This window comes from Manis javanica, chromosome 2, assembly GCF_040802235.1.
Source record: "Manis javanica isolate MJ-LG chromosome 2, MJ_LKY, whole genome shotgun sequence".
Lineage (NCBI taxonomy): Eukaryota > Metazoa > Chordata > Mammalia > Pholidota > Manidae > Manis > Manis javanica.
The window spans coordinates 25,791,772-25,818,954 of record NC_133157.1 but is presented as its reverse complement, the minus strand read 5'-3'; the positions used below and the strand labels follow the sequence as shown (position 1 = coordinate 25,818,954).

Sequence of the window (27,183 nt, the reverse complement as noted above, 5' to 3'; positions counted from 1 at the left end):
ATTTGTTTAATACCTATTTCCCCCATCAGATTATAAACATCAAGTTCAATAATGTATATACCAGAACTTACTACTGTGTACCACTTGTGTGTATTTAATCTATACAGTGGAATACCATTTAGTCATAATGTTTTCAACAGGTATTACTGGCATAGAAAGTTGCACATGATATAGTTTTAAATGGAAAAAAAAGGTTATATAGTAATATGATTTTTTAAAAAAGTGAATATATGTTACCTCTATGTTTACATATAGGCTACACATATATGTGGATGTTAAAAAAATTGGCAAGGTGTTACAGTGGTTATCTAGGTTGGGAAGTTGTGAGTGTAGTTCATTTTTGCTTATCTTTAAAAATACTAATTTTTTTTGTGTATTATCTTCATGGTAAGAACATATTTTAATTTTTATGCCTAAATAAATATATTCATATCTGTCTGTACAGAAACTGTCACAAACTGACATTTTACTCAGAAGCAGTCTCTGTGTCCCGCATTGTGGAATGTTGAGCCAGGGTATAAACATCCATTCAAAAAATGTTAGGCAGCCATTAAAAATCATTGTGAAGAATGTCACAGTATGGAAAATGCTAATTATATAGTATTAACTTATAAATGAAAAGAATAAAAATAATTTTTAAAAGATGTTATTGCTTTGCAGTGATAGATTTATGGTCATTTTTGGTTTGTTTGCCAAACTTCCTATAACATCAGTTTCTACATTTAAAGTTCTTATTTTTAAAGTGAATATATGCTTGAACAATTTATATCTGATTTCACCTTGTCACATGTTAATTTTTTTGGTAGGCATGTTTGTGGAATTTAGCCTTTCTACATAAATTACTTTAAAATAAAATTCGAATTCCCTGGGACGTGCAATGGGATGTGTAATCCCACAAGGTGGCAGTATCATAGTTATGAAGCAGCATCGGGGCATTTTTGAGTCATTCAGTTCATTTCATTATTTCTAAAATTTTTTCTTGTTTGATCTTTGATTTACATCGACGTTTACATTCTTTCTAAGTCTCAAGAACATAATATATTTTATAGTTCTTATTTTTAAATTGTCAGTTAAATATTTCCCATGACTGGGAGAATGTGAAGTTATCTGCCCATACATTTTCAGTTTCCCACTTACTTCTTTGCTTTGTAAATTTTTGCACTTCAAAAAAAAATAAATAGTATCAATTGCTATTTCTTGAAAACTTTTGATGAGTAAGTCATTGTGCTGGCTCTGTATATACATTATCTCATTTACTTTTGCACAGTAGATGTTCATTTTACAGATGTGGAAACAGAGGCTAAGGCAAGATAGATAATTTGTCCAAAGTCAGTTATTTTTTGCCAGAACCTGAATTCAAACCCAGTCTCTTTGAAAAAATTGTTAACTGGATAAATTGGAAAATAAGTGAATAAATGACTATACATAAAAAAATGAATGTGTGTGTGTGTGTGTGTGTGTGTGTGTGACTACTAATTCAGGTCATATTAAAAATAAAAGGTTATAGTAAATGAGATAAGTATTAAATAATTTCTATTTTTGTTTTCCTTTAACATAATAAATGAGAATTTCCCCATGTTATTAAAAATTCCTTGCAAGCAGGACTAATAGATGTATAAAATTCAGGACTAACAGATGTATAAAATTCTATCATTTCAATGTATTTTATTCACTCTTTCTTTTGTAACTGAATTTGGCAGTTTGCTATCAAAATTATGGGATTTAGCATTTAATCATTCAATAATGCTAAAATGAGCATCTTTGTATAGAAATCTTTGTCTATATTTTTTACCATTGTTAAGATACATTCCTAGAACTTGAATGACTTACTATAGATAAAAAGAACTGAACTTTAAAAAAACTCTTGCTCAGTTATAACTTTTAATCTGATTATTAAAGTAACAAATTTTCATTTTAATTTATATAGCAAATATTTCCAGAAAAGAGAAAAACTATGTTGCATCCCTCTAACCAAAATAACTGCTTTTATGCTACTTCTATGATTTTTGTCTATTTCCTGCTAGATTTATATATTTCTCTATCTGTATATTTACACATTTTCATAGTTGATAATAAAACATATGTACACAAAATCTTTCACATCCTGTCCTTGTCACTTAACATTCTATATATAAAATAAGCATGTTTCATATCATTATTCTTCAGAACAGAATTTGTAATAGTGGATTTATAATCCCTTATATTAATGTTTTATTACTAAACTGTTATTTACATTTTTATTGTAGAGATGTATTAGTCATACTGCTGATTATTTCCTTAAGATAGACTTTTGGAAATGGTATTACTAGATCAAAAACTGGAGGTACTTCTTTATGTATGTTGATATATATCACCAAATTGCTTCTCAAAAGGTTCCACCAATTTGCTGAAGTATTTTTCCTTTTTTAAAATAAAGTACTGTATACACACATTTATTTACTACTGGAAACAGCACATTCAAAAATTTTTATTACAATTCAAATTTTTGAAAACCAGAAAATCTAGTTATTTCTACTTGCCCTAATCATGCTCTAGCCAAACCACCTGATGTTTTCTTTATATTCCTTCTGGACAAGTTACCTTGTTTCAAATTCTTGACGCTGGATTTCATCTTACAGGCTTCAGGCTTCTAAAACACAGGTACAGTACTAGCGACTTATTAATGCTACTTGAGGTCAAATTAAAAAAGTAAAGTAAGTTGCTAAAGTAAATTTGTACTACAGTCTAGGAATGTCCCCATTTTCTCACACCTGGCAGATACTCATGACATCATTCTCATTCACCTTCGATAACCCTAAAGGCATAAGATGACATTCCCTTGTTGTTTTCATTTATATTTCTCTATTAAGGAATTAAATATTTTGCATTAGTTTACCTGCCTTATATATTATCTATTCTGTAAATTATCTATTCATGTCCTTTGCCAATTTTATTATGGAGATATCACTGCTTTTCTTACTGTATTAGGATAAATTATTTTTATATATTAGAAATATTAGTACCTTTTCAGTTGGATTTATGGCAAATATTTTTCCTTCTTTCTAATTTGTTTAATTTTGTTAGTGATATCTTTACAAAAGATTTAAATTTTTATGATAAACAAATCGATCATTTATTTTGTATTTTCCCCTTTTTTGTTCAAAGGTTTTCCTTTAATCCCCTAAATCAGTAAAATGCTCATCTATATTTTCTTCTATTTTTTTCAATTGATTTTCTTTTTTTAAACTACATTACAATTTATGTTCTATTTTTAATGTTTTTATCTCTTTCATTTTTCATATTTATTAATAGCTGGAAATAATTTTGTTACATAATACAAAGTGAGGCCTATATTGAATATTTAAAAAATGTCCACCAAATCATTTACTAAGTAATTTGTCCCTTCCCCCCCTGGTTTGTGAAGATGTTTTTATCAGCAGTAGACCCTTAGTATTCCAAGAAGTTCAAACTTGTAAGAGTTTGAACTTTGTAATCAGCCACATCTGGGTTCAGATCTTGCCTCTGCTATTTTTTTGGTTTGGGACATTACTTAGCCCATTGAATCCTGAGGTTTCCCCGTCTCTAAAAAAAGAGGGATTGTAGAGAGAAGTCCACTATATGGTACACACAGAGCATTTAGCATGGGGTGTATCTCCTGGAAAATATTCAATACAATACAGATTAGCTACTATGATTATGACTATGATATTGAGAAAGTTATTCCACATTTTAATAAATCCTGATGTCCTCAAATGGTGTAGAAAGCTTGAATGAGTTTCTGGGGATTGAAAAGTAAAACAAAGCTGCATTTCTTTTAACCTTTCATGAGTTACTGGGAATTTGATTGAAACGTAAAACATAGCTGCATTCACATCTCCACAATGGGCATTTTCTAGGCCCACTCCCAGCTGAGTGATACACCTCCACATCCACAGGGCAGCACACAGTTCATATGCCTTAGAAGGAAGATCTGAAGGAAAAAAAAAAACAAATCATCTCAAGTTAGAGAAATTTGAGCATATATTTTTTCTGCACTGTAATTTTTAGAGAATACATACATATATATATATATATATATATATATATATGGAAAAACAAGAGAGATGTTTCCATTGGAAAAAGTGCAATGTTAGAGACTGATTGCCACCCAAGATTTAGAGTTCATTAAAAATAGTAAAGATCTCAGTGCTTAGATCTGCACATGCAGAGAGAGGCCTTTTAGGAGCGTTCCAAGGTGTATTTCTTATCTCATCAGTCTCACTGTGGCTTCTTGTGCCAGTTTTATTTATCCTAGTTTTAGACTGTACTTTCATCCTATCTGTAAGGGCAATTTCCTACATTAATCTTCATTTTGGAACTGTTCTTAACAACTCTTGCCCATTATTCTTCCAGATGAAATTAGATTCACTGTAAGCCTTTCCAATTGCCTACCTGTCATCTCCATTTGGATTTTAATAAGCATGTCAAACTTATCATTCCAAACCAAACTCCCTTCTCTAAATGGCAACACTGCCATTCCATTTTCTGAGAATGAAAACCATGAAATCACCTTTGACCACTCTTTTCCTCTCATACCCTACATCCAGTCCACCAGCAAATCCTGTCAATTCTATTTTTCCTAGAGATCCATAATCCAATCACTTCTCACATCCTCCATGGCTGCTGCCCTTTATTTTCTTGGCTGAAGACTGCAATTGGTTCCTCAGTTGTCTGCCTGCTTCTGGCTTGTACATTATTACTCTCAACATGGGAGTCAGGGCGATCCTTTTAAAATCTAAGTCAAATCTCATCCTCCTCCCTTCAAAACTCTCCAGTGGCTTGTCACCTTAGAATCAATTTCAGAGTCTCTGCATGAGTCACCTCCACCCACCCACCTGTTGCTGCTCACAAATCATTTCCTACTATTCTCCCTTCACTCTGCTCTATCCACAAGACTCCTGGCCCCTTACTGTTCTTTATGTAACCAGGGGTATCCCGGAGCCATTGTTTTTGTTTCCAGATGTCTCATGTCCTTACTTGCTTCAGGTCTCAGTACAAATGTTACCTTATGAAGCCTTCCTTGAACTACTTATGTAAAATGGTAACCCTCTGAATACATTCCCTGTCTTTATGTTTTTTATAAAGCATTTATTGTCCTTTGACATATAAATCACTTTTTAACTGTTTACTATCTGTCAAAAAGGCCCCTCAATTTCAATTTAAAGATTATTAGATAAATAAATCAATTTGGAAAACATTTTTTTAAATAGTTTTTCTTCCCATGCAGAACTCTGGTATTATCTCAATTTTTGTTTAAATATTCTTTGATGTCCCTTAATGTGTGTGTGTACCTTAATTACAGTTCTTATCATGGGGTGCTAAATCGTTTCTCACTAAAGTTTTTCATAATTACTTTCTTACTCTTTTTTTTTTTTTTTTTTTTTTTTTGAGAGGGCATCTCTCATATTTATTGATCAAATGGTTGTTAACAACAATAAAATTCAGTATAGGGGGGTCAATGCTCAATGTACAATCATTAATCCATCTCAAGCCTAATTCTCGTCAGTCTCCAATCTTCTGAAGCATAACGAACAAGTTCTTACATGGTGAACGAATTCTTACAGAGTGAATAAATTCTTACATGGTGAACAGTACAAGGGCATTCATCACAGAAACTTTCGGTTTTGATCATGCAATATGACCTATAAACCATCAGGTCAAATATGAATATTCATTTGATTTTTGTACTTGATTTATATGTTGATCCCACATTTCTCCAATTATTATTATTATTTTTATTTTTAATAAAATGCTGAAGTGGTAGGTAGATGCAAGATAAAGGTAGAAAACATAGTTTAGTGCTGTAAGAAGGCAAATGTAGATGATCAGATGATCAGGTGTGTGCCTATGGACTAAGTATTAATCCAGGCTAGACAAGGGCAGCAAGACATCCACGGATGCAGAAGATTTCTCTCAAAGCAGGGGGGGTGAGGTTCTGAGCCTCACCTCTGTTGATCCCCAAATTCTCACCTGATGGCCCCCCTGCGACTGTGCCTGTCTTAGGTTGTTCCTCCCTTGAGGAATCTTACCCGTCTCTGGCTAACCAGTCATCTTCCGGGGCCATACAGGGAAATGTAAAGTTGGTAAGTGAGAGAGAAGCCATATTGTTTGCAAAGGTTAGCTTTTTACTTCTTTGCAGATTTATGCCCTGTGGCTTCTATGCCCAGCACTTGTCTCGAGGTATCTTTACCACCTGGAGGAATTATGATACTCGGTAAATTCGATATGAGGCACGAATTCTATTTAAGGTTTGTAATTAGGAAGGAAGAAGAAAAGCTATAGATGTAGCATATGAAGGAAACTTGGGAGGATTGATTATTTCTTTGACATATCTTCTTGTATAGTGCCTTAAGTATGTATAGGTTTTAAACTACTAACTAATTTGCACACACATATTAACATAATAGGAATACGGTGACATAAACAAAGCAAATCTATGATGTTATCTATGATATGATGGATATTTTCCAACTGTACTTGAACCATCAGACAAATTAAAGCAGCCCATTTCTGGGATCTGTTCACATCCCATATGTTCTTTTAACCATAGATAGTCTATAGTCATGAGATTTTGGGGTGCTACAACTTGCACCCCTCCCAACTCCTGGTTGAGTTCCAACAGTACAGATCCAGTCAAATTCGTTGTCTCACTGTATGCACATGCCAGCCTAGACATCTCCCTCCTCCTTCTTATGGCAAGTCCAGGAGACGGTGGGCTGGATGCAGCCACAACCGCAGCATCGTCCGGATCCCTGTGGAGGCTTTTTGATGATCATCCCCCGGCACTAGTCCTCCAGAGAGTGCTGATGCCGGAAGCTCCTCCTCATATCGTATCTTAGTTCATTTTCTGGGTATCCAAGCTAGGCCTTGATCTTCTGCGTAGAAACAAACAGACCCTTTGCCCACACTTTGACATGCCCTCTATACCACTGTGCAGAACTCATTGGAGGTCAGCACACAGTAACTGCTTTTTTTTTTTTTTTTTAATTAAGAGAAAGGAATATTATCAGAAAAGAGTACCTCCATAGCTGATCATCTGACACCCTTTAAGTGATCAACATTAAGGATATTTAAAGCATGCGTTGATCTTTGATTTACCAATAGTTTTATCCTGTTAAGGAGTAATCCCCCTTTTCTTTCTTTCTTTTTTTTTTTAAATTTTTAATCTACACTTACCTGAAGAATACTATGTTTACTATGCTCTCCCCTATATCAGGTCCCCCCTAACAACCACATTACGGTTACTGTCCATCAGCTTAGCAAAATGTTGTAGAGTCACTACTTGTCCTCTCTGTGTTGTGCAGCCCACCCTCCCCTTTCTCCCTCCCCCCTATGCATGCTAATCTTAATACCCCCCTTCTTCTTCTCCCCCCTTATCCCTCCCTGCCCACCCATCCTCCCCAGTTCCTTTCCCTTTGGTACCTGTTAGTTCATTTTTGGGTTCTGTAATTCTGCTGCTGTTTTGTTCCTTCAGTTTTTCCTTTGTTCCTATACTCCTCAGATGAGTGAAATCATTTGGTATTTCTCTTTCTCCACTTGGCTTATTTCACTGAGCATAATACTCTCCAGCTCCATCCATGTTGCTGCAAATGGTTGGATTTTTCCACTTCTTATGGCTGAGTAGTATTCCATTGTGTATATGTACCACATCTTCTTTATCCATTCATCTACCGATGGACATTTAGGTTGCTTCCAATTCTTGGCTATTGTAAATAGTGCTGCGATAAACATAGGAGTGCATCTGTCTTTCTCAAACTTGATTGCTGCGTTCTTAGGGTAAATTCCTAGGAGTGGAACTCCTGGGTCAAATGGTAGGTCTGTTTTGAGCATTTTGATGCACCTCCATACTGCTTTCCACAATGGTTGAACTAATTTACATTCCCACCAGCAGTGTAGGAGGGTTCCCCTTTCTCCACAGCCTCGCCAACATTTGTTGTTGTTTGTCTTTTGGATGGCAGCTATCCTTACTGGTGTGAGGTGATACCTCATTGTAGTTTTAATTTGCATTTCTCTGATAATTAGCGATGTGGAGCATCTTTTCATGTGTCTCTTGGCCATCTGTATTTCTTTTTTGGAGAACTGTCTGTTCAGTTCCTCTGCCCATTTTTTAATTGGGTTATTTGTTTTTTGTTTGTTGAGGCGTGTGAGCTCTTTATATATTCTGGACGTCAAGCCTTTATCAGATCTGTCATTTTCAAATATATTCTCCCATACTGTAGGGTTCCTTTTTGTTCTATTGATGGTGTCTTTCGCTGTACAGAAGCTTTTCAGCTTAATGTAGTCCCACTTGCTCATTTTTGCTGTTGTTTTCCTTGCCCGGGGAGATATGTTCAAGAAGAGATCACTCATGTTTATGTCTAAGAGGTTTTTGCCTATGTTTTTTTCCAAGAGTTTAATGGTTTCGTGACTTACATTCAGGTCTTTGATCCATTTTGAGTTTACCTTTGTATATGGGGTTAGACAATGGTCCAGTTTCATTCTCCTACATGTAGCTGTCCAGTTTTGCCAGCACCATCTGTTGAAGAGACTGTCATTTTGCCATTGTATGTCCATGGCTCCTTTATCAAATATTAATTGACCATATATGTTTGGGTTAATTTCTGGGGTCTCTAATCTGTTCCACTGGTCTGTGGCTCTGTTCTTGTGCCAGTACCAAATTGTCTTGATTACTATGGCTTTGTAGTAGAGCTTGAAGTTGGGGAGTGAGATCCCCCCTACTTTATTCTTCTTTTTCAGGATTGCTTTGGCTATTCGGGGTCTTTGGTGTTTCCATATGAATTTTTGAATTATTTGTTCCAATTCATTGAAGAATGTTGCTGGTAATTTGAGAGGGATTGCATCAAATTTGTATATTGCTTTCGGCAGGATGGCCATTTTGACGATATTAATTCTTCCTAGCCATGAGCATGGGATGAGTTTCCATTTATTAGTGTCCCCTTTAATTTCTCTTAAGAGTGACTTGTAGTTTTCAGAGTATAAGTCTTTCACTTCCTTGGTTAGGTTTATTCCTAGGTATTTTATTCTTTTTGATGCAATGGTGAATGGAATTGTTTTCCTGATTTCTCTTTCTATTGATTCGTTGTTAGTGTATAGGAAAGCTACAGATTTCTGTGTGTTGATTTTGTATCCTGCAACTTTGCTGTATTCCGATATCAGTTCTAGTAGTTTTGGAGTGGAGTCTTTAGGGTTTTTTATGTACAGTATCATATCATCTGCAAATAGTGACAGTTTAACTTCTTCTTTACCAATCTGGATTCCTTGTATTTCTTTGTTTTGTCTGATTGCCGTGGCTAGGACCTCCAGTACTATGTTAAATAACAGTGGGGAGAGTGGGCATCCCTGTCTGGTTCCCGATCTCAGTGGAAATGCTTTCAGCTTCTCGCTGTTCAGTATAATGCTGGATGTGGGTTTATCATATATGGCCTTTATTATGTTGAGGTACTTGCCCTCTATTCCCATTTTGCTGAGAGTTTTTATCATGAATGGATGTTGAATTTTGTCAAATGCTTTTTCAGCATCTATGGAGATGATCATGTGGTTTTTGTCTTTCTTTTTGTTGATGTGGTGGATGATGTTGATGGATTTTCGAATGTTGTACCATCCTTGCATCCCTGGGATGAACCCCACTTGGTCATGGTGTATGATCCTTTTGATATACTGTTGAATTCTGTTTGCTAATATTTTATTGAGTATTTTTGCATCTACATTCATCAGGGATATTGGTCTGTAATTTTCTTTTTTGGTGGGGTCTTTTCCTGGTTTTGGTATTAGGGTGATGTTGGCTTCATAGAATGAGTTTGGGAGTATTCCCTCTTCTTTTATTTTGTGGAACACTTTAAGGAGAATGGGTATTATGTCTTCTCTGTGTGTCTGATAACATTCCGAGGTAAATCCGTCCGGCCCCGGGGTTTTGTTCTTGGGTAGTTTTTTGATTACTGTTTCAATTTCTTTGCTCGTAATTGGTTTGTTTAACTTTTGTGTTTCTTCCTTGGTCAGTCTTGGGAGGTTGTATTTTTCTAGGAAGTTGTCCATTTCTTCTAGGTTTTCCAGCTTGTTGGCATATAGGTTTTCATAGTAGTCTTTAATAATTCTTTGTATTTCTGTGGAGTCTGTCGTGATTTTTCCATTCTCATTTCTGATTATGTTGATTTGTGTTGACTCTCTTTTTCTCTTAATAAGTTGGGCTAGAGGCTTATCTATTTTGTTTATTTTCTCAAAGAACCAGCTCTTGGTTTCGTTGATTTTTGCTATTGTTTTATTCTTCTCAATTTTGTTTATTTCTTCTCTGATCTTTATTATGTCCCTCCTTCTGCTGACTTTAGGCCTCATTTGTTCTTCTTTTTCCAGTTTTAATAATTGTGATGTTAGACTATTCATTTGGGATTGTTCTTCCTTCTTCAAGTGTGCCTGGATTGCTATATACTTTCCTCTTAAGACTGCTTTCGCTGCATCCCACAGAAGTTGGGGCTTAGTGTTGTTGTTGTCATTTGTTTCTATATATTCCTTGATCTCTATTTTGATTTGTTCATTGATCCATTGATTATTTAGTAGCATGTTGTTAAGCCTCCATGTGTTTGTGAGCCTTTTTGTTTTCTTTGTAGAATTTATTTCTACTTTCATACCTTTGTGGTCTGAAAAATTGGTTGGTAGAATTTCAATATTGTGGAATTTACTGAGGCTCTTTTTGTGAGCTAGTATGTGGTCTATTCTGGAGAATGTTCCATGTGCACTTGAGAAGAATGTATATCCTGTTGCTTTTGGATGTAAAGTTCTATAGATGTCTATTAGGTCCATCTGTTCTAGTGTGTTGTTCAGTGCCTGTGTGTCTTTACTTATTTTCTGCCCGGTGGATCTATCCTTTGGGGTGAGTGGTGTGTTGAAGTCTCCTACAATGAATGCATTGCAGTCTATTTCCCTCTTTAGTTCTGTTAGTATTTGCTTCACATATGCTGGTGCTCCTGTATTGGGTGCATATATATTTAGAATGGTTATATCCTCTTGTTGGACTAAGCCCTTTATCATTATGTAGTGGCCTTCTTTATCTCTTGTTACTTTCTTTGTTTTGAAGTCTATTTTGTCTGATATTAGTACTGCAACCCCTGCTTTCTTCTCACTGTTGTTTGCCTGAAATATGTTTTTCCATACCTTGACTTTTAGTCTATGCTTATCTTTGGGTTTAAGGTGAGTTTCTTGTAAGCAGCATATAGATGGGTCTTGCTTTTTTATCCATTCTATTACTCTATGTCTTTTGATTGGTGCATTAAGTCCATTTACATTTAGGGTGACTATTGAAAGATATGTACTTATTGCCATTGCAGGCTTTAGATTCGTGGTTACCAAAGGTTCAAGGTTAGCTTCTTTAGTATCTTACTGCCTAACTTAGCTCGCTTATTGAGCTGTTATATACACTGTCTGGAGAGTCTTTTCTTCTCTCCCTTCTTATTCCTCCTCCTCCATTCTTCATATGTTGTGTGTTTTGTTCTGTGCTCTTTTTAGGGGTGCTCCCATCTAGAGCAGTCCCTGTAGGATGCCCTGTAGAGGTGGTTTGTGGGAAGCAAATTCCCTCAGCTTTTGCTTGTCTGGGAATTGTTTGATCCCACCATCATATTTAAATGATAGTCGTGCTGGATACAGTATCCTTGGTTCAAGGCCCTTCTGTTTCATTGCATTAAGTATATCATGCCATTCTCTTCTGGCCTGTAGGGTTTCTGTTGAGAAGTCTGATGTTAGCCTGATTGGTTTTCCTTTATAGGTGACCTTTTTCTCTCTAGCTGCCTTTAAAACTCTTTCCTTGTCCTTGATCCTTGCCATTTTAATTATTATGTGTCTTGGTGTTGTCCTCCTTGGATCCTTTCTGTTGGGGGTTCTGTATAATTCCATGGTCTGTTCGATTATTTCCTCCCCCAGTTTGGGGAAGTTTTCAGCAATTATTTCTTCAAAGACACTTTCTATCCCTTTTCCTCTTTCTTCCTCTTCTGGTATCCCTATAATACAAATGTTTTTCCTTTTGTATTGGTCACATATTTCTCTTAGTGTTGTTTCATTCCTGGAGATCCTTTTATCTCTCTCTATGTCAGCTACTATACGTTCCTGTTCTCTGGCTTCTATTCCTTCAATGGCCTCTTGCATCTTATCCATTCTGCTTATAAATCCTTCCAGGTATTGTTTCACTTCTGTGATCTCTTTCTTGACATCTGTGATCTCCTTCCGGACTTCATCCCACTGCTCTTGCATTTTTCTCTGCATCTCATCCCATTGCTCTTGCATTTTTTTCTGCATCTCTGTCAGCATGTTCATGATTTTTATTTTGAATTCTTTTTCAGGAGGACTAGTTAGGTCTGTCTCCTTCTCAGGTGTTGTCTCTGTGATCTTTGTCTGCCTGTAGTTTTGCCTTTTCATGGTGATAGAGATAGTTTGCAGAGCTGGTACAAGTGACCGCTGGAAGAGCTTCCCTTCTTGTTGGTTTGTAGCCTTTTCCTGGGAGAATAGCGACCTCTAGTGGCTTGTGCTGGGCAGCTGTGCGCAGACAGGGCTTCTGCTTCCTGCCCAGTTGCTTTGGGGTTTATCTCCGCTGTTGCTGTGGGCTTGGCCTGGCTGGGGCTGTTCCTCCAAAATGGTGGAGCCCCATTGGAGGGGGAGCAGTCAGGAGACTATTTATCTCCGTAAGGGGCCTCTGTGCTCCCTGCTGCCCAGGGGGTTAGAGTGCCCAGAGATCCCCAGATTCCCTGCTTCTGGTCTAAGTGACCTGTCCTGCCCCTTTAAGATTTCCAAAAAGCACTCTCCAAACCAAAGCAACAACAGCAACAATGAGAGAGGGAACAGAAAGAAAGAGAAAAAAAAAAGGAAAAAAAAGGAAAAAACAAGCGATTTTTTTTTTTTTTTTTTTGTCCTCAGGTGCCGGTCCCAGGCACCCGCTCACTGATGCTGCTGCCCTGTCTCCCTAGCACCAGGGTCCCTGTCCTTTCAAGGCTTCCAAAAAGCACCCACCCACCGGTCCCGCAGGGAAGGAACGCTCAATATTCTTTGTCCTCAGGCACTGGTCCCACGCACCCGCTCACCAGTCCCGCCGCCCTGCCTCCCTAGCACCGGGGTTCCTGTCCCTTCAAGGCTTCCAAAAAGCACTCGGCAAAAAGAGAGAAAAAAAAGGGGAAAAACGCGCGATTTCTTCCGTCCTCAGGTGCTGGTCTCAGGCACCCACCCACCGGTCCCACAGGGAAAAATGCGGGATATTCTTTGTCCTCAGGTGCCGGTCCCAGGCACCCGCTCACCAGTCCCGCCGCCCTGCCTCCCTAGCACCGGGGTCCCTGTCCCTTTTAGGCTTCCAAAAAGCACTCACAGAAAAGAGAAAAAAAAAAAAAAAAAAAGGGGAAAAACGCGCGATTTCCTCTGTCCTCAAGTGCCGGTCTCAGGCACCCGCCCACCGGTCCCGCAGGGAAAAACGGGGGATATTCTTTGTCCTCAGGCGCCGGTCCCAGCCACCCGCTCACCAGTCCCGCCACCGTGTCTCCCTAGCACTGGGGTCCCCGTCCCTTCAAGGCTTCCAAAAAGCGCTCGCCAAAAAGAGAAAAAAAAAAAAAGGGGAAAAACGCGCGACCTCCTCCGTCCTCAGGCACCGGTCTCAGGCACCCGCCCCCAGGTCTCGCAGGGAGAAACGCGGGATATTCTTTGTCCTCCGGCGCCGTTCCCAGGCACCTCCTCACCGGTCCCGCCACCCTGCCTCCCCAGCAACGGGGGCCCGTCCCTCTAAGGCTTCCAAAAAGCGCTCGCCAAAAAAAAAAAAAAAAAAAAAAACCGCTCCGGTTTCTCTCCACCCACCGGGAGCCGGGGGGAGGGGCGCTCGGGTCCCGCCGGGCTGGGGCTTATATCTTACCCCCTTCACAAGGCGCTGGGTTCTTGCAGGTGTGGATGTGGTCTGGATGTTGTCCTGTGTCCTGTGGTCTCTATTTTAGGAAGATTTTTCTTTGTTATATTTTCATAGCTCTATGTGTTTTTGGGAGGAGATTTCCACTGCTCTACTCACGCCGCCATCTTGGCTCCGCCCCCCCTTTCTTACTCTTTTTTTAATCGAGCTATAGTTCACATGTCATAAAATTAACCATTTTAGTGCACAATTCATAGTTTTTAGCATATCCACAAAGCTGTGTGTAAACATGACTACTATCTAACCCCAGAAAGTTTTCACCACTCCCAAAAGATATCATATGCCTTTAGCAGTCAATGCCTATTACCTTCACTCAGCACCTGGCAGCCACTAATCTACTTCTTTTCTCTATGGATTGGCCTATTCTGGACATTTCACGTAAATGGAATCATACAATGTATAGACTTTTTTGTCTGGCTTCTTTCACTTAGCATAGTGTTTTCAAGGTTTAACCACCTTGTAACGTATACCTTCATTCTTTTTTATGGCTAAATAATATTCCACTGGGTAATATACCACATATTGTTTATCCATTTATCAGTTGATGGATAGTTAGTTTGTTTGCACCTTCTAGCTCTTATGAATAATGCTGCTATGAACATTTGTGCATGAGTTTTTCTGTGGACATGTGTTTTCAATTATCTTGGGTATATGCGGGCATGGAATTATTAGGTCATATGGTAACTCTGTGATTAACTTTTTGAATAACTGCCAAAGTGCTTTACACAGCTACTGCACCATTTTTACATTCCCAATGCAATGTGTAAGGGTTCCATTTTCTCCACATCCTTGCCAACCTGTGTTATTTTTCACCTTTTGGATTATAGCCATCAGAGTGAGTATGAAGTTATATTTCATTTTGGCTTGGTTTTGCATTTTCATAATTGCTAATGATTTTAAGTACCTTTTCATATGTTTGTTGGCCATAGGTATGTATTCATAAGAGAACTGTCTAGTCAAGTTCTTTGTCCATTTTAAATTGGGTTATCTTTTTGTTGAGTGTGAGAGCTCTTTATATATTCTGGATACTAGACCCTTATCAGACATATGATTTGCAAATATTTTCCCCCATTGTGTGGGTTGTCTTTTCACTTACTTAAAGTGTCCTTTGAAACATAATAGTCTTAAAATTTTGATGAAGTCCAATTATCTATCTTTTCTTTGGTTGCTGTTCTTTTATTGTCATTTCCAAGAAACCGTTGCCTAATCCAAGGTCATGAATGATTAGCCCTATGTATTCTTCTGAGAGATATATAGTTTTAGCTCATACATTTAGGTCTTTGATATACTTTGAGTTAATTTTGTACATGGTGTGAGGTAGGTGTCAACTTTTTTCTTTTTCATGCGTATATCTAGCTGTCTCATCATCCTTGTTGAAAAACTATTCTTCCCCCCATTGAATGGTCTTTGTACTTGACAAAGTCAGAATCAAATGACTGTAGAAATATGAGTTTATTTCTGGACTTGCAATTCTATTCTGTTGATTTATATGTCTTAGCTGAGCTTTTGATAAATACTGGGATGAAATGAGTGCATTGTATTATCTAACAACTACCTGAGGTATAGTTGGACACTGACCCATGCTCCTTACCTGTTACCTAACATGAGTAGGAGATTAACATCCTCCTTTGAGACATGAGGATCATAGGAAGGACATGTACCTGAGAAGAGTATAACTCAGATGGAGTCAAAAAAGTTCCTTAGAGACAAATGGACAAATAAGGCCCAAATTCCAGGCCCATATAGTAAGGCTAAAAAACTACAAAACCTAGTAAATTTTAGGCAGATATAATTTCATAACCCATCTCAGCATACTCGAATTCACCTGATACATACTGAGTCCTTACTCCTGTGTACAATAATGCCACTTTTATTTGAGGACTTTTACTTCTGGCATACTTCCAACATAAACTATTTGCAAAGTTACCAAAAACAGCAAGTTGACTATATGAAATTATCATATTTTATAGATAAGAAAGAATTGAATGTTGGCTTTAGTTTTAACACAGTTGCTTTATAGGCCTCTTTGTCAATAATTAGCTAGTTGGCCAACTGTCTGTTCAGGCCACTTCCTTGCTAAAAGTAATAAAACTTATCATTTGTGTATAATGGAATACTTGACTGTTCCACAAAGTTAAAGGGGGTGGGGACATCTGCGGGATTACACAAAACATACCTAAAATAATATCAGATTATTAACAAGCAAGGTGTAAAGAAGGGGGGCATAGACAATGATTCCCTGGGCCTGGAAGCGTTGTCCTTCTGTCTTTAGGGACCAAATCTTTGTTGCAATATGGTCTGTGAGAACGACCAAGTGTGTTATCTCTCTCTTCCTCTTTACTGCTGCCAGAGATCCTAGGGTAGCATGGTATAGTTTGTGTCTAGAAATGTTCAATCCTGATGATAGCTGGGACAAGAATCATAACCCTGAACCCTGGAACAAAAACGATTTTCTGCTTAACACAAGTTTTGTTACAGTGTACTATATGAACTCAGCAAAATGGCCCAGACTTTTAAATGAAATTATTCCTTTTTAAGTTGTTTAAAATTGAGCCTTCCATTTGACATAAAAAAAAAAGAACTTCTGTTCATCAAAAGACAAAATCAAAAGAGAGAAGGCAAACACAGACTGGAAAGATGATATTTGCAAAACACATTTAATAAAGGACTCCTATCCAAAATTTATAGAGATCTTCTGCAAATCATTAAGAAAAAGACAATCCAAATGAGTAAAATACTTGAACAGGCACTTCACAAACAGGGATAGTCAAATGCCCAATGAGCACATAAAATGATGCTAACATCTTTGGTTATCAGGAACACACAAATTAAAAGCACAATTACAAACTATTACCCAGCTACCAAAACAGCTAGTTAAAGGTATTGACTAGGTTACAGAGCAACTGAACTCTCCTACACACTTATGAGAAAATAAATCAGTACAAGCACACAGGAAACTTCTTTGGCTATAATATATTAAAGTTAAAAATAAATATATGTCCTAAGATCCAGCAGGTCCACCCTTGGATATGTAACCAACAAAAATGTAAACACATTTGCAGCAAAAGACATGTTCAATAATGTTCATGGAAGGATTATTTGTGAAAGCCAAAAACTGGAAGCAGCTCAAGTGTCCACAATAGTCTAATGGAGTAATAAATTGTAGTATATTCATACAATGGCATACAACACAGAAATGAAAAAGAATGAACTACAGCTGACTTGAAGCAGCATGAATAAATCTCAGATAGAATGTTGAGCAAAAAGCCAGACACTTCTTTTTTTTTTGAAATATCTTTGATATACAGTCTTACATTGGTTTCAGGTATACCACACAGTGGTTCAACAGTCACCCATATTCTTAAATCCTCACCCCCACTAGTGCGGTTACTATCTGTCAACATAGAAAGATGTGACAGAATCATTGACTATGTTCTCCATGCTGTATTACTATCCTCGTGACCAACTTATATTATGATTGAGAATTTTTGTGCCCCTTTATCCCTTTCACCCTCTCCATCCACCCTCCCCAACTCCTCCCCCATGGTAACCACATCAATTATCAGTAAAGCTAGACAGTTTTTAAAAGAGCACACACAGTATAATTTCGCTTAAATCAAGTTTAAGTACAGGCAGTACAAATCTGTGGTGAAAGAGAACTGGACACTGGTTCCTCTGGGGCGTGCCTGGACTCAGAGCGGCCTGAGGGAGGGAGTGTTCCTGGGATCTCTTCTCTTCTGTATGTAAACCTGGGTGGTGGTACATGGATACATACATGTGTAAAAATTCATTAGCCAAAAACTCATGCATATGTAAAAATTCATTAAGCAAAAATGCTTAAGATTTGTGTACTTTTGTTTAAGTTATAATTAAATCTTTTAAAGGTATATTTAAAAAATTAAGTTTTCCAGGTAACGTCCTCTATTCTGTGAGGTCAGGTAACGGCCGCTTCTCTCCCAACTAAGAGTGGTATTCTCTAAAGAGAGTAAAACAGGACTTAGGGGGATGTCCAGAGCAAACGTACCATACTAAAATTAGAGGGATTAATTAGGTCCAACCAGATCGCCCTATAGCGATGCACTTCGATGACAAATATCTACCCACAAATAAAAACATCAGTTAGTTTTTAGGGCCCCATTCTGAAATAAGAATTACCAGACCCTAAGATAAGTCTCTACTGTGAGAGACAGAAGCCCAAACAAAGAGAAAAATGCCTTGGAGGAAACAGACTGTTTAAGATAGAAGAAAAATTTTTAATTTTTAAATTAAAAAAATTTTTAAACTTTCTAAAGATTACCAAATAAAGATAGATAATAGAAAAGATTATGTCCATGAAAATAGCTAGTTATTTAAAAGAGGAAGATTCAAAAAATAAAAAAGAGCTCTAGAAAATTTAAAGTAGAACAAAAATATAAAGCTCAATGGAATGATTGGACGATGGATTTTAGGAAATCTCTCAGAAAGTAGGGTAAAAAGAGTAAGAGGGAAAAGATAAAATTAGAGATTCATTCCAGGGGATTCAACATTCAAACAATAGGCGGTCCAGCGAGGTTCAGGGGAGCGACAGAGAGAAGGAGGGAGAGGAAGGATGAAGGGGACAGGGGAGACAGAGAAAAGGATCAGAATCCGAATGGCAATGGCTTTCTCAACAGAGCTGGGAGCTAAAAAAAAAATGGTGGGACACCTTCAAAATTGTGAGGGAAAATGATTTCCGTTGTAGCATTTTCTACCTATCCATGCTATGAAATAAATGTGAGGGTAGAATAAACACATTTCAGATATGCAAGGGATTCACATGGAATCATACCAATCACACCAAGATCATAATCAAGGAAAATGGACAACTATTAATATTTTCTACATAAAGCAGAAATAATAATCAGGGTAAACTGTTTTCATTTCAAGGATGTAGAGTAAGAAAAAATTAAGTCAAAAGAAAGCAGGATGAAATAAAAAATAAGAAAAAATGAGAGTAAAATTTGAAACCCCACCTAAATGCACTTCTTCAACAAACATGGACTGTCTACTTTTTCCCAGCACTGTTTTAAATGCTGAGGGTGCAGTGGTGAAGAAGACAAACAGAAGTTGTTGCTCTCATAGAGCACATTGGGGGAATGTTTAAATAATAATTACACAGCTACTTAATGAAATGTTATGGAATCATTAAAAAGCCACATGAAAACCAGAAACATAGGAAATGTTTTAGAATATAATGTAATGTAAAGAGAACACATGTTTTGCCAAAGACAAAAGGGAAGTCATGAATCTGAAAATAGGTATGCTAGGATGGTGGAATTATGAATGAATTTTTCTTTTTTTATAATTCCCTTTAATTTTACATTTGGTTTCCAAACAGACAAGAGAAACACCAAAAATTTAAAAAATATATAGAATTGGTTAAAGTCCTATGTTGCCTGTTTAAAATACCATGCCAAGTATTTCATTTGGAAAGAGCTGCTGTCACTTTTCAGATATTATTCATAATCACTTTTTTATTGAAAAATACTTTATGTACAATATTATATTGCTTTTAGATGAATACCTTAGTGATTCATCAATTATATACATTATTAAATGCTCACCATGTAAAGTGTAGTTACCATCTGTCACCATACAAAAATATTAAAATATAATGCGCTATATTCCCTATGCTATACTTCCATCCCTGTAACTAAATTGTTTTATAATTTGAAGCTTATACCTCTTTATCCTTTTCACCTATTTCACACACACCCTTATGGTAACCAACCATTTGTTCTCTGTGTTTATTAGTCTATTTCTGTTTTGGTTGTTCATTTGTTTTTCAGACTCCACATATTAAGTGCATATGGTATTCATCTTTCTCTGACTTATTTCACTTAGCATGATACCTGAAGTGCCCATCAATAGATGAATGGCTAAGAAGAGGTGGTACATATGTAAAATGGAATACTATTCAGCCATAAAAAAGAAAGAAATCTTGCCATCTGTGACAATGTGGATGGACCTAGAGGATAGTATGTTAAGTCAAATATTTCTGTTATCTGAAATCTTTATAACTATTAGCCCTTTGCAGGATGCTAAAGGACATTGTATTTTAATTCAGATATCATCTAAGAAACTCTTCTAAGAAGGGGTATTGTGTCTCTTCCTTAAGAGAAAGAATGGAAAATTACCCACTACTGATGGGAAAAATAGCCACTTGGTCAGATGTTATGAACTTTTTGTTTCTACTCCAGCTCTGCAGGAAAAGATGAAGGTGTCAGAAGGAATTCAGATCCAGTGTGAAGCTGGAGGCTAGAAAGAGCAATTAAACCTTGCCTGTTAATTAGCTGTATGAGTTAATGAGCAATATAAGCAGGGTGAACAGACTCCCCATAATTGAACCAGAGAAAACTCACTGGCAGCTTAAGGCCAGTTGAGACCATCAGTTTCCATAAAGGACACAAATATTCTTCACCCATGAGGGAATAATATCAGTGGTGATGTTACTGAGGTACTCTCCACAGATGATAGTGAAAGCTCACTTTGTGTCAAACATGAGATTTCAGGAGTCTCCATGTAAGGTTACCATGTAGAGGTTTCCTTTATACTGTATAGGAAGCAAAACTTTCTTGGACCAGCTGATTAGATGTGTCCTTGGACATGAAATCTGAGAAAGATGTGGGCTCCCAAGGGATCTGACACAAAGAGAAAATTCAGGAAGCATTGAAATGAATGCTTTAATTATGCCTTGGAATGCGTTTAATGCTACAAGCTTTTTCGTATTCAAAAGTAGTAGGAAAGATATTGCATCAAAGTGTCTTATAAAATCATGTTCAATCAGCTTATACATCCTATTTACATTTGGCTTTTAAAATAATATTTTAAAGTATAAGAAAAGCTAAATACAATTTGAACTCCTGGATGGGATCCTAGAATAGAAAAATAGAACAGAAAAAAATTAAGGAAAATTAGGAAATAGGAAAAATAGGAATAGGAAAAAGTTAGGGAAAATTAATTAAATTTGAATAAAGTATGGAACTTACTTTATTTAAGTTAAGAACTGTGTGCTAAAGTGGGTTCATTAGTTGTGACAAATGTAGAGTAGTGACGTAAGATATTAGCAATAGGGGAAACTAGGTGTAGAGTATGTGAGAAGTCTCCGTATTGTATTATCTTTGCAACTGTTCTGTAAATTGAAAAATATTCTAAAATTGAAGAGTTTACTTAAATTAAAAAATATAGGAGGAAAGGACATTTATCTCAATCTCAGACAAATTGTGGCCTGAGCCTGTGTTCAGACCACATGACTGTAACTAACGCATCATCCACTATCAGATGTCAGTCTAATCCTATGTTATGTTATTTTCAGTGACAGGGGAAAAAATTATGAAAGTTGACTATGCAGGTTAAAATATGTAAAATCATAAAACACAGAATTGATAAGACAACAAAATTTAAATAATGTGTTGTGGAAAATAGGAAGCCACTGGAATTTCTTGAATGAGTAACTGGTGTAGTGAAAGCAATGATTTAGGGATTTATTCAATCAATAATTTGCAAAATGGACAGGGAGAAATCTGAGTCAGGAGATCAGAAAAGAGGCAATAACAGGCATGTGAAATGAAAATCTCAAGGCTAAAGCTATAAAATGAAACTTAGGGCAAGGAGTTCAAGCAATGTTATTCTTAGTGCCACATACGACCTGTTTTAGGCACCTGGGAACAAGCAGAACCTATTGTGGAGACAGGTGTATCAGGTCATCTTAGTCCAACTCCATTGGATATATGAATCATAGAACTACTTTATGACCCTCTTGTTTCAAGTCCAGGCTCTCCTGGCATCCTGGCATCTTGTCAGGACTATATCTTGTCACCTCCATTTGTTCCGCAGTGACTCTGTGCTTGCGATAGTTAAGCATGAGTTAACATTTCTTTTTTATTTTTAACCCATCCTAATGTTTTTTTTCAAAGTTTTAATTTGGAAATTATTTCAAACTTACTAGAAAAGCTGCAATAAGAATAGTACACAGACACCACAGACTTGTTACACCTGTTGTTAAAGATTTCTCTCTTTCTCTATATATGCATGAATAAATGTACACCTAATATTTTTTAGTCATTTGACAATAATTTGCATATACCATGGCCATTTAGTCTTAATTACTCCCTTGTGTATTTCCTAAGAAGAAGGATATCCTTTTAGAAAATCACAGTATAGTTGTTAACTTTGTACATTTATTCAATCACTGTTTCTTGAATTGAACCAAACTACAGGAACACCCATTATCTTGGTCTGACCTGTCCCACTGCTGGGTCACAGAAGTGAAAAACCCAAGGTTTCATTTGAATTTCAGGTTTGGGTCTTTGAGAATACCATACAGTCATATTTTTCAGATTACTTTTGAGTTTGACTAGTTACGTGTTTGCTTGACTCAATTGTTCAGCTTTTCTAAAAACATCTTTGTGAAAGAATAACACTGATACCAGTAATGGCAAACACTAATCTAGCATTCATTATTATGTGTCAGGCACTATTTTAAATGCTTTATATTTATTGATGCATTTAATAGTCATAAAGGAACATACCATGACTATCTTCATTTTATACACAGGGAAATGTCAGCACAGAAGTTAACTTGTCCACGAATATACTGCTGATAAGGGTCAAAACAAAGATTTGAACCCAGGCTCTCAGATATCCTTCTTATTTGTTAATCTTTGTGTGTGTGTGTGTGTGTGTGTGTGTGTGTGTGTGTGTGTGTGTAGCCTTCTTGTATTTCACAGTGTCTTCTTTAAAGATGATCCCATGCTATTTGGTGCTTTCACTTGCTTCTCATTGTGTTGTGTTCCCCAGGAAAAAAGCGTTCATTGTCTTGACGTGTTTATTTTTCAGCTGAAGAAAAGGTGACTGGTCCCCTGAGGCCAGAAGAATGAACTCAGAAGAGGCTGTTTACATGAGATTCTCCCACTCACCAGCTGTTGAGAGTCTGTGGATATAGAGCAGGATCTTATTACTTGGATGGAAGCATGCGGCCATGTTCCCCAACCACCAACAGCCAAGTGGATTTGCTACAATAGGGCTGCCTAATAAATGATCATTCAGAAGTATTTGACACAAATCTTGCAGCAGTGTCTTTAAATGTAGTGTGCCTTCCTATCTAGCCTGGTATATATTTGAGACCCTCTGCTGCTTCTCACTCCAGTGTCGGTACTGGCCTGAAGGCTGGATCTGCAGTAGAATTCTCTTCATTCAGGTTGGCTCTGTCCTGTTTGACTTTGTTATTTATAGAGTCATGTTGTTTAATAACTACTTATTGAGTACCTGTTCCATGCCAATTAGGCTAAACATTTAATCATCACAAAAACCCTATAAGGTTGCACCTCTTATCTCCATTTTGCCCATGAGCAAACAGAGGTCCAGAGAGGTTGTTCACTGTGTGATAAAATCACTCAGCTGGCAGTCAGGGCTCACACCTAGCTCTAGAGCCAAAGGTCCTTGAGCACACTGCTTTGCCTATCATTGCTCCAGAGATAATTAGCCCATCATATTATCACCGGTATTCCTCTCATAAATAGGGGTGGGATGGCAGTGTACGTGTATGGTAAGTATCTGAAGTATCTGAGACAGATGATCAGGGAGGCTTTAGAGGCACCAAAATTTGCAGAATTATTTTCTAAGAAAAATAACAGTATTCTTTTAGACCACAGGTTGATAAATTGTGGCCTATGGATCAAATCCAGCCCCCAACCGATTTTTGTAAATAAAGTTTTATGGGAACACAGCCACACTGGGAAAGTTTATGGCTGCTTTCCCTCTGCAATGGCAGAGTTTCAGAGTACAGACCATATGGCCTGCAAAGCCTAAAATATGGACTATCTGGGCCTTTCCAGAAAAACAGCTGACCCCTTGTTTAAGATGATTTAGGAAGAAAGCCAACAGTTTTCATTAAAGGCAACTTACTATATTTTCCATTGGACTGGAAAACTACTTAAAGATTCGCAACGCTGGGATAAACACTATTTTAGCGATGGTGGAGTTGAGGATGGGAGTAGGGGCAGGTAGGGATCTAACGGGAAGGGTTTAGAAACAGGGAGTAGGAAGAAGAGATCTGGACCTTTGGGTCCCCAGTTAAGTCCTCACCCCAAACTCATCCCACTCATGTCCTACTTATTTCTCCTGCCAAATCAAGTTTCCTAAAATAACTCTGCCCATAAACTTGTAAGCGCTTCCCACTTACAACATACTCAAATCCCAACACCCCAGCTTGGAATTTAGAGACTGTAACAATCTGACCACTACTAATCTTTCTTTCCAACCTCTTTTTTTCTTCGTTTTTTAATCATGAGGAAGTCATGCTAAATTTGAGTTTCTATTTCAAAGCTAGTTTACTGTCTTTGATTTGCTTTCATGAAAGCAGAGAAGTAAATGTGTACTACTTGTAGGTAGTGCATTTGATAACAGGAAACCAGGCTGAGTTTCATAAATAAATAATGCCACATTACCTAAGCTAAAAGTTATAAACAAATGAAAAATTTATAAATGTATTAGTTAATTTTCTCTAGTAGATACTACCCAGTTGTATTTAGAAAAAAAGTATTCTAGCTAAGGTTTTGTTTTGTTTTAAAAACTGTAATGTTAAGCTTTCTCCCACATTGCTAAGTACTTTTCAAAAATTTTCATGGCTACAGAATATTCCACCTCCTGTTTGTTCCAAGGTTTTCCTAATACTTCCCTGGTGTTATCTTCCCTTCCTGCCTGCTTATTTTAAGTTTCATTCTTCCAGCTTACATCCTGTCATCTTCTCTCTTCAAAGTCCTATTGCTAGGATTAAGTTCAGACTGACCTTCAGAATAAAGAATGCATTTCAAGAGACTTATTTCCTTAGATCAGGCAGAGAAAGACAAACACCAAATGACTTCACTCATTCGTGGAGTATAAAAACAAAGCAAAACTGAAGGAACAAAATAGCAGCAGACTCAGACACGGAGGAGGGACTAGTGGTTTCCAAACGGGAGGGGTTGGGGAGGGTGGGTGGAGAGGGAGGGAGAAGGGGATTAAGGGGCACAATAATCCTCAATCACAATATAGGTAGATCATGGGGAAGGCAGTACAACACGGAGAAGTAATGACTCTAGCATCTTATTAAGCTGATAGACAGTGAGTGCAATGGGGGGATGAGAACTTGGTTGAATGTTGAAACCACTGTGTTGTTTATGTGAAACCATTATAAGATTGTATATTGATGATACTTTGATTAAAAAAAAAAAGAAAGAGAGACTTATTTCCCTAGAAAGTGCTGACATAGTACCATCTGAGCCTGACAGCAATGGCATTGCAGTAGCAAAGGGCTCACAGACACCATTTCCTGGGGCTGTTAATCGGGAGACTGGTTTATTAGAAAATAATAGTAGATAGCTAACATCTATTAGGTACTTTCTATACGTCAGGCATTATTCTAAGTACTTTACATACATTGTTATTTATCTTTATGACAGCCCTTTCAAGTGGGTACTATTAATATACTCATTTTACAAATAAGAAAATTGAGGTACAGAGAGGGTAACTGCCCAAGGCCACACACTTGGTAAGTGGTAGATTTGGCATTTAAATTCAGACAATCTGGGTGCTTAGCTAATGAACTAGAAGTGTAGTCAGTTCACTACAGTCCTTGATCTCCCTAGGCTCAACCACCTGTCTCACTCTGGCCTCGCCCATTTTCAGAGTCTGTACGAGGGAGAGGGGATGGTGAGTAATGTTCTCACTAGTAACAGTGACTTGTTCCTCTGTGTCGGAGAGAACTGGCGGGGGGCCAGAAGTGTTTTACAATGAGGAGATAAACAGGCAGATAAATTGGCTTTGTTCTTGGTCATTCTCTGAACATGATGAGTCCAGTGGCATTTCAAGAGTCAAGGCAAGATATGATGGAACACTGGTGTCTTCCAGATCTCCACTCATCTCAGTGTCCCCAGTGCCTAACCAGACCATTATATATAAAGAAGGTGTTGTGACACAGTAACATCATAATGGCTACAAGTTTAGTTACCTGCCCCCTAATGTTCTCTCCCAGGAAGGAGTGGGCTCTTGCAGTGGGTCCTGTGAGGGTCGAGGTGGGGAGAGATTCAGAGGGCATTCCAGAAGTGAGTACAGTTGCAAAGCTGAGTCAGAAAGGGAATGTATAGTTATTGGCTTCTAGTTTGCAGAATGATAGAACCTCAAGTTTCAGAAAGATGTTAAAGATTATCTCTACTACTCTCCCAGTGCCTGATGCCCCTAGGACAGCTCTGCCGAACAAATGCCCATCTCCTGCATGGATAACTACACTGATGGGGACCTCACTACCAAACAAGGTCCATTTCTACTCTGCATGGACTTTTGGTTGAGTGGAAATCTATCTTCCTGTTGCGTCCACCATTTGGGTCTAATTTTATCCGTGTGATATTAGAGAATAAGTCAGCTCCTTCCTCTACACAACAGCCTTAGAGAAATTTGAAATATCATCTGTTTTTATGCCTCTGTAGTTCCTTTTTTTCCTTTTATAAAAAAATTGCTTTTTCTTACTTCAATGGTTCTCAAGTTTTAGTGTGTTTCAGAATTACCTGGAGGATTGTTGAAACACGGATTACTGGACCCCATCCCCAGCATTTCTGATTTAGTAGGTCTGGGGATGAAGCATGAGATCTTGCACTTCTGCAACCTACCAGGTGGTGCTGATGCAGCTGGTTTGAGGATTACATTTGCAAACAAGAGCTTTAGTTTATTAGTAAACTTTTGAAAATTTCTAAACTGATTTAGCTGTGAAAGGTAAGTACAGAAACAGCAAAGGACTTGCCCATGGGCCAGAAGCAGCCAGAGTAGATTGGGGGTGCAGATTTAGTGCTCTGCTAGGTGGGTGACTGCAGCCAGACAGCTGGAATGAGTTAGGGAAGATAGAAGTCACAGCCAGAAGAGACTAGCTGTTCCTGAGTGGGAATGAGGGGAAGCAGAAGGCCACACTGAGCTGCCAGCGGAGCCAGACTGTCCCAAGACAGAGATCTGGCAAGGGCAGAAGTCAAATGGGGTAGAGCTCTTGTCACAGACTGCCGGCTCCTGGCTGGGCTGCAGGGAAAGAAGTAGGGGAGTGAGGAGGCAAGGAGCCAGGAGGGAGCTTCTGGGAGGTGGCTTGTGACAGAATCTGGCGATCAAATTTCAGCTGTGGCTCACTGTCTTCAAAGTCTCTCTCTGCCTCCTCCTGTGGCTATTATGCCCTTCAGGCATCAAGCGTCCAGGAGTTGCTCTCTGAC

At 37.7% G+C, this 27,183-nt stretch overlaps 1 protein-coding gene across 1 annotated transcript in view; it reads left to right on the top strand.

Annotated features, from left to right (window-relative positions):
- The window catches only part of SLC44A1 (solute carrier family 44 member 1), a 176,604-nt gene extending 153,583 nt beyond the window's left edge, over nt 1–23,021 (top strand). The window contains exon 16 of the mRNA XM_073226806.1: nt 22,796–23,021. Coding sequence (XP_073082907.1) covers nt 22,796–22,810 — 15 coding nt within the window. The 3' untranslated portion in view covers nt 22,811–23,021. The remainder of the gene's footprint in view (nt 1–22,795) is intronic.
- The last annotated feature ends 4,162 nt before the right edge of the window (nt 23,022–27,183 follow it).